The sequence below is a fragment of the Balaenoptera physalus genome (genome assembly GCF_965194825.1).
Source record: "Balaenoptera physalus genome assembly, chromosome: 4".
NCBI lineage: Eukaryota > Metazoa > Chordata > Mammalia > Artiodactyla > Balaenopteridae > Balaenoptera > Balaenoptera physalus.
In genome coordinates this window covers 10,936,638-10,949,566 of record NC_138891.1, presented here as the reverse complement: position 1 = coordinate 10,949,566, position 12,929 = coordinate 10,936,638, and the positions used below count along the sequence as shown (strand labels likewise).

Sequence of the window (12,929 nt, the reverse complement as noted above, 5' to 3'; positions counted from 1 at the left end):
GGTGTTAAGAAATCAAACCAAGACCACTTGGCCAAGATCACTCAGCTAGTGGGTCACAAAGATGTCACTCAAGTCCACAGCTGTCTGAACGTGAACCCCATGCCTTTTCCTGCCACCGTCGTGAGTTCTCAGGTGCCAATGCTCGGAAGAGAAACATGTGCCGAGACCCCTTCTTTGTGGAGGAGCTAATTCTGTAAATTAGCAAGTGACTTGGGAGCCACAAAGTCAAAGAAAGTCTACGGCTAAAAGGATTCTTGGAATCTGGTCCATCCCTTCATTTTACAGACGAGAAAACTGAGTCTCACAGACAGCAAATGGCTGGTCCAACAGTACACGGGTCCCAGAGTCAGTGGCAGGTCAGAGAGAGAACCCAGGTTTCCCGAGTTCCACCTCAGTGCCTTAGCACCGCCACTGTTCCCTCTCAGGGAACATTGGTAAGCAGGCAGGTGGCCAAGCCCGCTGGCTAACCGTCCCCACGCCGCCGCCTTCTAGTCGGACCTGGACAAGAGCAGCTGAGCAGCAGGCCCCGTGCCGGTCAGGCGGGTGCCCTCTCGCTTTCCTGACTGCGCAGCAGAGGAAGTGTGGGCTGGACGGTCAACTCGGATATGGAAGGCAAAAAAAAGAAAAGAAATCATTTACTCAGACACTTTGGGGAAAGCGCTGCCAGGGCCTGAATCGTCCAGACAGCCTTTCGGCCTCCCGGTGCTCACTTCATGGGCAGCCACGGAGCGTGGAGGAGCGCCACCCAGCCCCAAGGCCTCCCCCCAGGACACTCGTGCCCACCGTTGACTTTCCCCGCCACGACCTGCCCGACACCGCTCTCAGGAAGGCGGACAGGAGGGAAAGGGTTGTCCTCGTTTGGAACCCCCCTAAATCCTGAACACTAATCTCAGCAGCGGAGAATCTGGTTTCTGGATGACCACAGAGGACCTGGAGGCCTTTTGGGGGCCACCCTGTGAGGTCCACCCCAATGCGGATGATCTCAGAAACCAAGCCAGTTCAGTTTGGGCAAAAAGGGCAGTCTGGTTTCAACCCTCAACAATAATGACGCACCTGGCAGGCCCCTCATAGAGGTCCCTCGTACCTCCTCAAACACTTGAAGAAACCCCGAGTCCCAGCAAAGTAAGAGAGCCCCAGTCCGGCAGGTAGGCCTCCACAGGTAGGATGGCCATCATCACCCCATCCCCCATCGGCCTGGGTCCCCAAGACCCCCATGCCAGGTCTCAGAAGGTCCTTCCTGGAGCAAGTGTCCCAAGAGAAATCTACCAGCTGCAGCAGGAAAGCTCCAGTGCTCTCTCCAGGCTTCTCAGAAAGACACCAAGAAGACCAGGTGAGCGGTGGCGGGATGCGTGAGGAAAGGAGCAGGGAGGCCCAGGAGGGGAGCCTGTCCAGTTCCCATTCACAGTTCCTTCTTTTCTTTCCTCGTTTTTTCCAGACTTCAGCTGGTTCATGGTGCAAGCCCTCAGCAGCCACCAGGCCTCCCCTGCAGCTGTTGCAGCTCCCAGCACCTGCCTCCGCTTGTGCTTATGTTGGTTGCCGTGGAGACATAAGGGCGGGCTTGAATGGAGTCGAACGCTCCGGGCTGGGTGATGGAATAGGGCCAGGTGTATTTTTAAAGCCATCTGGGAAAGCTGGTCATCACAAGAAGAGCCTCCTTCCCTGGTCAATGGGTCCCTGCTTTAGGGACTGGTTCACAAATGCAAAACGGATAAAAGCTGAGCCCCTCTTTTGGCCTTAACCCACTGGATATTTTAAGCAAAAAGTTACTGTTTGTACTGTATTTGGGACTTTTGCCTTTTGGCACAAATGCACCTTAGGGGAAATCATGACCTCCCGGCATGTGTAGAGACAGCGTGAGGTCCTGGACATAATGAGAGAAAAGGTTTATACATCACACACCAGGCACTTTTTACAGTTCTTTGCGTTCATAATTAGCCCACTTAATCTTCACAACTGCTTTGTGAGTGAAACCCTACTCTGAGCCCCGTTTTACAGGCAGGGAAACTGAGGCACATAGAAGGCAATTTGCCTGCCCAACATCACAAAGCTAAGGGAGACACAAGATTTGAACCCAGGCAGCATGGCACCAGAGGTCCTACTCCTAATCAATAGGCTGTTGTGCCTCTGCAATAATTTGGGACCCAGAAAGTCCTGATTTGGAAATTTGGCCCTGGCACTATGTGACCTCAGGCAAGTGACTGCATCTCTCTGAATGGTAGTTCCCTCTTTGGTAGAACTGGGGTACTAATGTCTTGTGAAATTGTTGTGAAGATTAGAAGTCAGGTATGTAAAGAGTCTAGCAAATAAGCAGTGCTCTGTGCAAGGTAACTTTATTAGTGTTAGTGGGGGCTCCCTTAGCTACTGGACCCCAGCTCTGGTATCACATCAGAGGGGTGCTGAGCCCCCAGAAGGGGCGGGTGGGCAAGCAACTGCAAAAGGACCAGCAGGACCACAGCTGCTGGCAGATGTTGCTGCTTCCCTGCCATAGGCCTCCACACTCGCCAGGCCCCGTGGGCTGCCAGCTCCTGTCACAAGCACCTGTAACTATGCCAGAAGGCTTCCCCAGTTGTGGAAGTTGCCTGGGGAAGCGTGTCCCCAGGAGCTGGTGGATCAATATTCCAGTCCCCTGTCTCCCCGAGGTCCTAGGAGATCTGAGCCCCAGCTGCCCACAGCAGGAATTGGCTCGTGAACTCCCCCAGGACCGACGGCCTTCCCTTCCCTGTCTGGGTTTCCCAACGCCCTACTGGGATCACCTCCCAAACACACCACTTGCACCCAAATCCTTGTCTCAGGGTCTGCTCTGGAAAGGGATCCAAATAATGACAGTATTCATGCCTGTGCCTCTGATCCTGATGTCCTTAAAGAAAGCACTCGGGGGACACTTGACCCAGTGGAATAGGCAACTGTAGGAGAATAACTGATTAAAGGCCCCCAAAGAGGTCCAGACCCTAATTCCTGGAACCTGTAAAGGTTACCGTATACGACAAAAGGAACTTTGCAGGTGGGATTAAATTAAGAAATTTAGGAGGGGGAGATTATCTGGGTGGGCCCTAAATGTAGTCACAAGTGTCCTTATAAGAGAGAGGCAGAGGAAGACTGACACGGAAGAAGAAGGCCATGTGACCACTGAGTGGCCATAGGAGACTAATACAGGATCTCAGGGGCAACCTTGAGCAGTGGTCCTCAAAGCGTGGCCCGTAGACCTGCAGCGTCAGCAGTGCCTGAGATCTTATTAGAAGTGCAAAGTCATGGGCGCCACTCCAGACCCACTGCATCAGAAATTCCGGGGGTGGGCCCAGCAGTCTGTCTTAACAGACCTCCCAGGTGACGCTGATGCTGGCTATAATGGTTAGCCATGGCTGGGCGTTAGAATCACCTGGGGAGCTCTCGACACTCTCAGTGCCCGATCCCATGCCCCGGAGAGTCTGATGCAATTGGTCTGTTCAGCCTGCACGCTGGGCGCCTGTAAAGCATCCCAGGTGATTCTCGTCTCTCCAGAGCTGAGAACCAGTGCTGTAGTTTGAGAACCACCGATCCAGAACATTAACTTTCAAACTGAGCTTTGCAGAGCTTGGGAAGTCTGGAAAAATGCATAGACTGCTAAAGAAGGATGAGGCAGGGTCCAAACCAGCAGGGCTTCTGACCCAGATGGTCCAGATAGGCAGAGGTAAGGAGGAAGGCAGCCCAGGTGTAAGACGGGAGCGTGCAGTGGGGACTCGGGGGCTGCTCCATGCCAAACGGTCGCTGTGGTGTGGGTCAGGACTGCCAGGTTGCCCTGGTTTCCAAGAGGTTTTTTGGTTTTTAAGAGACATCAGAAATATATTTTTAAAATTTGTTAAATCACTTGAGTTTTAAATGTTAGCAACTAAGGCAATTTTAAAAAGTTTTCTCTGTCTCTCTTTTTTTTTTAAGTACTGCAACATGATGGCTGAGTATAGCTCCACATGAAGACTGGACTCGGTCCTTGGACAGCTGGTTTGCGAGCTCCAGCTGTACTGTAAGGGTCTTTCATTCACCCCTTGAGCCCAGGAGACTAGTCTTCTCAGGGTGATGACAGGAACTCCATGTGGGCAGGATGTTTTTGTCTGCTCACTGCTGCATCCCAGTTCCAGGTACCAGAGTTGGGACTTACTAAGTGTTTGTTGAATGAATAAGTGCTCATAGCAATCCTGTGAGACTACTATACCCATTTTACAGATGAGGGAGTCGGGGCTCACACCACAGTTACGGTGTGAGCGTCCCACAATCACCCAGAGGCAGGATTCAGACCCAAGGCTCCCACAGCAGGGACAACTGTGAAGAGCAAATACACTGCAGCTGTGGAAAAGCTTGGCAAGATAAGGGGTCTGGGGGCACTTGGTACCAATTATAAGAGCAATGCGAGCAGTAGTTACGACGTGAACTGCGTTTCAGGAAGACGGGTCCCCAGCCTACTTGGTGACTCATAGAAGTCAGAGGGGTTTCTGTTCCTTCTGGAGCTGCGTTGTTTTTGTATGGTTGTGGGTCTGAGGAAGGAAGGCTTGGGTGTGGTGAGTGACAATGTCGGTGCTTGGCCTGGATCTCTGGAGAGAAAGTCCTTGTCTCTCACACCCACCCCTCTGTGAGCTGGAGAGGGGTCCACTGCTTCATTCAGAGGCTTGGGGTGGGGTGAAGTGGACAAGCTGGGACCCCTGGAGGGCCCTTTAATTTAAGGAGCCTCTCTGATTATATTACCCAGAGGAAATATGGGGAGCTAAATCGGAGGAGATGGCTGGGAAGTACATTACGGAACATTAAACAATAGCCGACCAGCATCAGACACAAATAAATGGCCCATAATCTACTGCCAAGAACATGACTGGTCCCAAGCAGTGGCCTGGCTGGCTTCCAGTCAGGGGAGTGCAGGGCTGGACACCACGTCCTATAGGCCACAAAACGCCGGCCCTGGCGTTTGTACAGCGCCGGTCCCAGCACCCACAGGAGAAGATTGCGGCACCCAGACAGAACTCACAAGCTTCCACAAGATCTCACTCTCCAGGACTGGAGGTGGGTCTTCTCTCCATCTTGTCCTGAGCCCTGGACCCAAACATCATCGGGAGAGTTCCTGCCTGCCTGAGAAATCCCATGTTGGAGAAGGGAAGCCACGTGTGTCTGTGGGCATCGGGTCGTTTGGCTCACACCCCTGAAGAGAATGTCTGTGAAATGGGGTTCCTCTGGCTCCAGGAAGCCTCATTCCCCAAAATGCCCAGGTTGAAGCTCATCTCACTAGAGCATCTTTAGCTTAGATCTTTAACTCCTGTTACAACACAAATACCTCCAAAGAAAGATAAACCAGTACCCTGGCAAGTCATGCACCCTCTAGTATGAAGTCCTTGTCTCAATCGTTTGCTAAAAGCTTCAGGCACTGATGTCCTGAGGAGAAGGCAGGAGAGTGCAGAGGATAGAGACCTGGAGCTGGGTTTTTGGAGGCTGGGGTACAGGGCCTTAAAAGCTACTATTGGGCTTCCCTGGTGGCGCAGTGGTTGAGAATCTGCCTGCCAATGCAGGGGACACGGGTTCGAGCCCTGGTCTGGGAAGATCCCACATGCCGCGGAGCTGCTGGGCCTGTGAGCCACAATTACTGAGCCTGCACGTCTGGAGCCTGTGCTCCGCAACAAGAGAGGCCGCGATAGTGAGAGGCCCGCGCACCGCAATGAAGAGTGGCCCCCGCTTGCCACAACTAGAGAAAGCCCTCGCACAGAAACGAAGACCCAACACAGCCATAAAAAAAAAAAAAAAAAAAAAAAGCTACTATCACCGTTTATCCATGACCATAGCAGATTTGGTCTACATTGCTAAGAGCCCTGGACTTAGAGTCAGTGGGCAGGGTTCCAGTCTCCAGCTCTCCCCACACCAGCTGTGCCATCTTGGGCAAGTCACTTAACCTCTCTGAGCCGTCATTTCTCCATCTGAAAATCGGGAGTGAGGCCACACCCATCCTGGGTGCTGTGAGAGACTGAAGTGTGCAGAAGGTCTTTCATTCTATAAATATCACTGTCCTTGGGTCTGTGCCACCACATTCTAGAAACTGTACAACAACAGAGCCGCATCCGTGGATGGACCCTGGGGCTGAGTCAGTGCACAGACCACAGTGAGTCCAGCCAGGCCCGCCAAACCCAGGCCAGATCAGCTGACCCTTAGCTGATCCACAGACACATGAACTTCAACAATAAACAACTGCTGTTCAGCCACTGAGTGTTAGGGTGGTTTATCGCCCAGCAGGGGTTAAAAGAATACACCAAAGTTAGGGCTCCTGACACTTTAAATCTTAGGGCCATGTTCAATAGAAATTAATATATCTGACACGTCTCTGCCTTCTTAGGCAAAATGAAACACATTTTGTGTGTTTCACACATCACAGTGCAAACCAGTCAACAAGCGGTAAGACAGGGGCGCCTTCAGGGGATACATACAGAATGGAGGCTCTAGAAATAATTCCGACCGGCTATCCTTTTTGATCTCGGAACTATTCCCTGGTTCTTTGCCATTTTTCCTGTAATCAGGTTTATCAGCTGTCTTTGTTGTTCTTGCTGTCACTGTGTCTATCTTAAGCAGCAGTCCCCTCCCCAATCTACTGTGCTACGGTTACGTCACCACCCTCAAGAAGCCTGCTCACCCAGCCTGCGAGGATGATGTCCCACTTGAGAGTTCACAGGCTTGGAGTGAGGGCCTGAGCTAGTTTTCTCTGCACCCAGGGCAGGTGCTTTAGTGCTGGGATTGCTATCACCAGTTTTGGTCTCTTTGATGCTCTTTGCTCCCTCCTGCTCCTCTCGGGGACCCGATAGCGGAGGCTGCCAGGCAATGAACATCTGATCCAGAGAGCTGTGCTGTGTCTGGCGTTGCTGGAATCCAGTCTTTTCTGAAGAGAGTGAAGGAAAGAACCAGCCCACAGGCCTGTAAGAGCGTTTCCTCCATCCCAGCCCGTCTCTGGGGCCTGCGCTGCCTGCGGTTCCCCCAGAGCAGAGCCACGTCCTGCTTGTCTTGTGTCCCCTGCGGCACTTCGCACAGTGCCAGGCGCACAGTAGGCGCTCACTAAGCTACCGTGGGTGGAATGAAAAGACTTCCTGGTGGCACTTTTCACTATGTGCACGGGGCTGGGCTTCTTCAGAAGAGTTAAGAATCTATGAGCTTCTGAATACAGACTATTTCACATCAGGTTGTAGGAAACTATTTTGAAAGGATTAAAGTTCTCCTGTGTTAAGGAACAGTTCCCGTTTCAGGGCATAAGTTTATTTCTGAACTGAGCTATCAGGAAGCCCTGGCGACAAGAAGAAGGGGACAAAGCAAAGTGAGGAAGCAGGAGGAAGCAGATGTCTTCTTTTGCTCTGTTGAGCTGACACCTTAGTGATTCCCCCCAGAGCTACCCCATTGTTTTACCAAATGTTTAAAGAGCACATCCCCCACCAGAAGACCTGGATTTAGCAGTTTACGAGGAAGTGCCTCTGGACAGGTGGGCTACCTCTTCTCAGTGCCCACTCCCTTCACTCAGCCAGGGGCTGACCCCCATGACTGCATCAAGGGGCTCCCCTGCCCCGGCTTCCGGTGGGTTTGGCCATGAGAGGCACTGCCAAGAGGTGGTCGGATTGGAGGGGAGAGCGGTCGGGGTATTTCTTCTGCGCTCGCTCTCTGCTTTGGGTCCCTTTGTGACCAAGGCTCCTCTCAGCAGTCCCTCCTCCAAGGTCCCAAATCTCCCCGGGATCCAGTTCCCCACTGGTCCCAAATCTCCCCATCCAGTTTGTCCTCTTGCCTCCTCAAGCACCGGGGTGGTAAAGGCTTCCCTGGGCTGCTCATTTCTCAACCTTCCTTCTTGGCTCCCCTAAGCCCACCCACACCCCTGAAAGCGGGCCCCTCATTCCAGTCTTTTCTCGAACCATCTGAGTTACTTCTCCTTCCTACTGTTACCCTGACTGGAACGGTCTGTACCAAGTCTTGCCTAAGAGATGTCTAAGCTATGCCGAGGCTCTCTCGAGGGCAAGGAGTTCAAAGAAAATCAGAGGTCCTCTTCTCTCCAGTTTTCAGAACTCATGAGCCATTTTGGCTGTATCTAAATTAAGTGGTACAAAATGATGGCAGACTCCAATCTACAGATGAGAAAAGTTTTCATTCCTTCATGCACTCATCCACTCACCAACTATTTATTGGCCATCTACCCAATATTTCCCCGCATAACTAGTGATAATGGCCAAGACAGACACAGTCCCTGCCTGCATCATGGTTCTTACAGTCTACCGCCAACCACCTCCCAGAAGCCAGAGAGCCTGCCAGAGGCAGGGCTGGGACCAGAAGACTGAGTTTCTTTGAGTCCTGAGCCTTTGGCAGATCCTCCAAGGAAGCTATGGCCCAAACAAGGTTAAGAACCACCAAGCAGACCAAATTAACTCTGAAGCTTCCCGCCTGGATCGGGGAATAATGACCCACTCACTCCCAGAAGCTTGGCGCTCTCAGCCTGAACTGGGGGTGGGACATGCCGACACACGCGTGGCAGCACAGCCGTCCACCTTTCCTGCCCCCACCTCCAACATTCTCCACAGACTCCCTCCATTCCTCCCGCTCCTCACACGGTTATAATTAGCCCCACGGCCTCCTCTGCGTCCCTCCCTCAGGGCCCACAGATGCTGGCAGCTCGACAGGTCGCTGAGCCATTCTTATGAATGGAGAAGGCTGGGGACTGCATCCAGAGCTGTGCCCTCCCTCCTGGAGAGCCTGTGTCCAGCAGAGGCAGTGGGAGTGAAACTTCTGCCTCAACTCAAGTACCTCTGAGGTGCGTGCTGGAGGGTGTGACGGAAGCAGCTTTTTCTGGGGAGAGCCAGGGGTGACCGAGGAGAACTGAGGGGGGCTGTGATGGGACCGGCTGCCAAGCCTGGGGTCCTCAAGCCCTCCGGAAACATCCGAGTTTCGTCAGAAAGGTTTAAACAGGCCACGCTGGTAACCCAATACTTCCCCTGCCCAGGGTCGGGCAGGACAAGGGCGACAGCCTGGAGCCCTCAGGGGAGGTTGCCAGGCCGGGGGCGGAAGGAGCCCTCTCCCCACCCCCAGTGCTAGCCCAGCTCCCAGCTCCGGGCCTGCCTGCCCCCTGCAGCCCCTCCACCTCCCCTCTTCGCTGAGGCTGAAGAGAAGCCCACCTCGGGGAGAAAGCCCAGCAGGAAAGCCCACGGGGCCGGAGAGACGGAGACCTGGTCCTGAGGCTGCAGGGGCCCCCGGACCCGGGACAACCACCGGGACTCCCTCCCGGTCAGCCCGCTGCACAGGATCCCCTGTGGGCCGAGCCCCCCGCGAAGGGTTCAGGGGTGTATTTATAGAGATGTCTGGACGACTCACTTGCCTTCCTCTCTGCCTCTGTTAAGCTCCCCACAATTCCCGACCCAAATGCAACCCTGCAGCCAGTGAGGAGAAGAAACAGTCTGTTCAAGGGTTTCTGGCTTTGAGCAGCCAGGCAGGGACAAGGACAGAAGGGGCGTCCCAATGGGGGCTGGCCGGGTGACCGGAGGCTGCTGGGGCCGGCTCCCTCCCAGCCTCCCTCCACCCTGAGGGGAAAGGGAGAAATATCAGGACGGATGCAGAATAGCCCTCCTCCCTCCCCTGCCCGACAGAGGGGAGACAGGGAAGTTGTGGTCCTGCTTTACCTGCTGAAATTGGAAGCACGCTGGTGAGGAAAGTGGGCTGAGACATGATGAAGCGGAAGAAAAGCTGAAGATAAATTCCCAGGGTCACTGGATTCAGAACAACCATGCTGGCTGCGGTCTGGAAAGTGTCAAGTTCTCAAGGAAGGGCTGCAAGGAGCCTTGCTTATCTGTGCTTTGTCTTCCCCACGCTGTTTGCCTCTCTCTCTCTCCCTCACTCTCTCTGCCTCTCTCTCTCCGTCTCTCTCTCTCCCTCACTCTCTCTCCCTCTCTCTCCTTTCCCCATGCCTCTACCAAGAAAGAATGCCAACCATTTCCCACTAAACCTTCTCCGTACTACACAGGGTTATATTTATCTTGAGCACTGGATCAAATGCCCTCATTAAAATGAAGATATCTGAATTTTCTTCTCTGGTGACTGAGGTAAGAGGCCATTGAAGACATGATTAAAAAGGCAGCCAGATCTCGAATGTCCACTAGAAGCAGTCCTCAAGGGCAGACAGATTTCCTCATTGATTATCCACCAGTGCCTATCGCCCCGCAGCTGAGGTGTCCAGCGGCATCACAGAATCCATTCGAACCTCTGGATTCAAACTGAATTTCCGTGGAGACAAATCCTTCTGCTGTCAGTCTGTGACATTTTTACCCACTGGGGGACAAATGTAAAGCTGACCCTAGATTTTTTTTTCTTTAATCATCCAATAAAAGGCGGAGGTGTGGGTGGGGAGATTTTATAGTTTCCAAAACAGCTTTCTCCATAAAAAAGTGTTTATCTCTCTCCAGAATTTGCAGCCTTTATCCCATGCAAAGCAGTGCATGAAAAGTGAAAAGAGTCAATGGATTGCAAAGTGAATGGTTATTGATCAGACTGCATTTGGGAAACAACATCATTGACTTGACCTTTGGCTAGACAAAATTCTTCAAATAAAAAGTGTCACATCCTTCGATGAATCAATCCTCTTATGAGTTTATGAAGACTGTTATAGAGATCCTTAGGTCTCTATATATAAATAATTAAAATAATAACCCACATTTTGCTTTAATCTACATAACATACTCCCAGGGCCTCACGGGAGCTAATTCAGAAATGGTGTGGTAGCTCCTGACTCTGGGGTCCAGTAGCTGAGCCTCACTCTGGGGGAAGGTGGGGTTGGGTGAAAGCATAGGATGAGGCGATACCCACAGCGCCAGCACCAGAGGGGCTTGACTCCAGCTCTGCTGTGACCGTGGACAAATTGCTTGATCTCTCTAAGTTTTCTCATACAACGGAGGCGTTCCCCTTTAAAGCCCTGTTGGAAGGGTTAAATGAGGTAACGCGGGGTGACTCATACATGAATTTAAAATTGTGTATAGAGGCAGCCGAAATGAAACCCGCGGAGCCATGGTAAATGGGCGGCAGATATGGCCACCAACAATCTCTCCCATCCCTGTATGTACACTCCACTCTTCCCAACAAGAGGCGGGGTCTGTTTCCCCTCCCGTCCAGTCTGGGCTGGCCTTGTGACTAGCTTTGACCAACAGAATATGGCTGAAGTGACACTGTGCCATTTCCGGGCCTAGGCCTTAACAGGTCTGGCAGCTTTTGCTTTTGCCTTTTCTTGCAAACCAGCTGCCACATTAAAAGGTCTGGGCTATTGAATAGGCCACAGGGAGGGGGAAGCAGCAGGCCCCTGGCTGTCTGGCCATCACAGAAGAGGCACTAGACATGAGAGTGAGGTCAATTTGGATCATCTGGCCTCATTCAGGTCCCCAGATGATGGCAGTCACAGAAGTGACCAGGGGAGACCAGCTGAAGAACTACACAGATGAACGCAGCCCAAATTACAGATTCATGAGCAAATGAGATGGCTGTTGTTTTTGCCTTCGGTGTCCTGAAGCCACTAGGTCTTAAGGTGATTTGTTATGCAGCAACAGCTAACTGATACAGGATTTATAAGAAAAGCATGAAGAATATTCTTGAGTTACATTCAAAATTAACAGGACAGCTTAAAGAGGGGGTACCCCACGTCGCTGTTCCCAAAATGTTTAACAGAAGGATCGTGATTGTTGGCCAAGTCCAACCAGGAAATTCTCAGGCTTGTTCTCATTAATTCTGGAAACCTCTGGCCCCAGCAGCGGGCTTTGGGTGGCTTGGAGAAGATGCAGGCTATGTAGGGGGAAGGTAACTTTTGAGTAACTTGGTGCCAGAATCTGAACTTTTACCATCCAGCTCTGATTCCTCCTGTGAAAAGCAAAGGGATTTCTCCTTCTCTCAGCGCACAGATTTCACCACCACTGACCGTGCAGTTGGCACAGATTATGTCACTATGTCCTGCCCGTGACACCTGCTGGTATTGTTTTTGAACTGTTTCTAAACCACCGTATGTTGCTATTTAACCTGTGTTAACGTCTCTAAAGATGAGAGACTGGGACTTCCCTGGTGGTCCAGCGGCTAAGACTCCGCGCTCCCAATGCAGGGGTCCCGGGTTTGATCCCTGGTCAGGGAACTAGATCCCACATGCTGCAACTAAGAGTTCACATGCCGCAACTAAAGATTCTGCACGCGGCAACGAAGATCCTGCATGCCAAAACTAGGGCCTGGTGCAGCCAAATACATAAATAAATATTTTTTAAAAATATATGGGGGACTGTTCCAGAGCTCTGTGCACCCCTACAGGCCCCAGGACAGTCCTCGTCACCTAGTAGATCCTCAACAATGTCAGTTAATGTGATCCAATCATAAGATGAAAAGAAAGTAGGAAAAGTGACACAAACTTATGCTCCAGCCATACTAAGCTGTGGGCCAGGGCCTTGTCCAGGGAGGGCTGGGGCGAGCGTGGAGACTGTGGACAGTGGCCTGCATACGGGAGGCTGAATGTACACTCAGGCCACCGGGGGGAAGTCACTACTGATGTAAAGTTACGACGGGAACCTCTACCCTCTGGGGAGGCCCCAGCACAGACGTATTTATAAGCCCCCAATATTTATTAAATCGTGTTTTGTAAATTTCCGTGTCCCATGGACCATGTGTTTTATGAGCCTATTTCACATCAGGTGACCTTAACTGACTGAGGCAGAAATTATTATCTCTCTTCAAACCCTTCTGGAAGGGCTCTGAATCTTTCAGAATCTAATAACACAAGCTATTAGATTTTTCCAGAAAGAAATGATCTGAGATTTGTGAAAGGCTTACACCAATAAAGCCAATCAAAGTTAGAGCCTTCCACCCCAAGCCTTGTAGGTGGGGGGGATACTAAGAAACAATCTGGGGTCCCCATCACTTAACACTTAACATGCACATGCCATTTCACC

The 12,929-nt window shown here is 51.9% G+C and overlaps 1 protein-coding gene and 1 long non-coding RNA gene across 6 annotated transcripts in view; one reads left to right on the top strand and one right to left on the bottom strand.

Annotated features, from left to right (window-relative positions):
- COLQ (collagen like tail subunit of asymmetric acetylcholinesterase) overlaps positions 1–11,067 on the bottom strand; it is a gene marked incomplete at its 5' end in the record, with an annotated part of 74,641 nt that extends 63,574 nt beyond the window's left edge. For 2 of the 5 annotated variants that reach the window (XM_082459327.1, XM_082459330.1), the window contains one exon: positions 9,642–9,747. In XM_082459327.1, coding sequence (XP_082315453.1) covers positions 9,642–9,747 — 106 coding nt within the window. Of the gene's footprint in view, positions 1–9,641 lie in introns of all 5 variants that reach the window. The other 3 variants (XR_014262832.1, XM_082459328.1, XM_082459331.1) reach the window with 3 other exon arrangements.
- The window catches only part of LOC309659527, a 381,336-nt gene that overhangs the window by 42,470 nt on the left and 325,937 nt on the right, over positions 1–12,929 (top strand). The gene's annotated exons all lie outside the window — the stretch shown is intronic.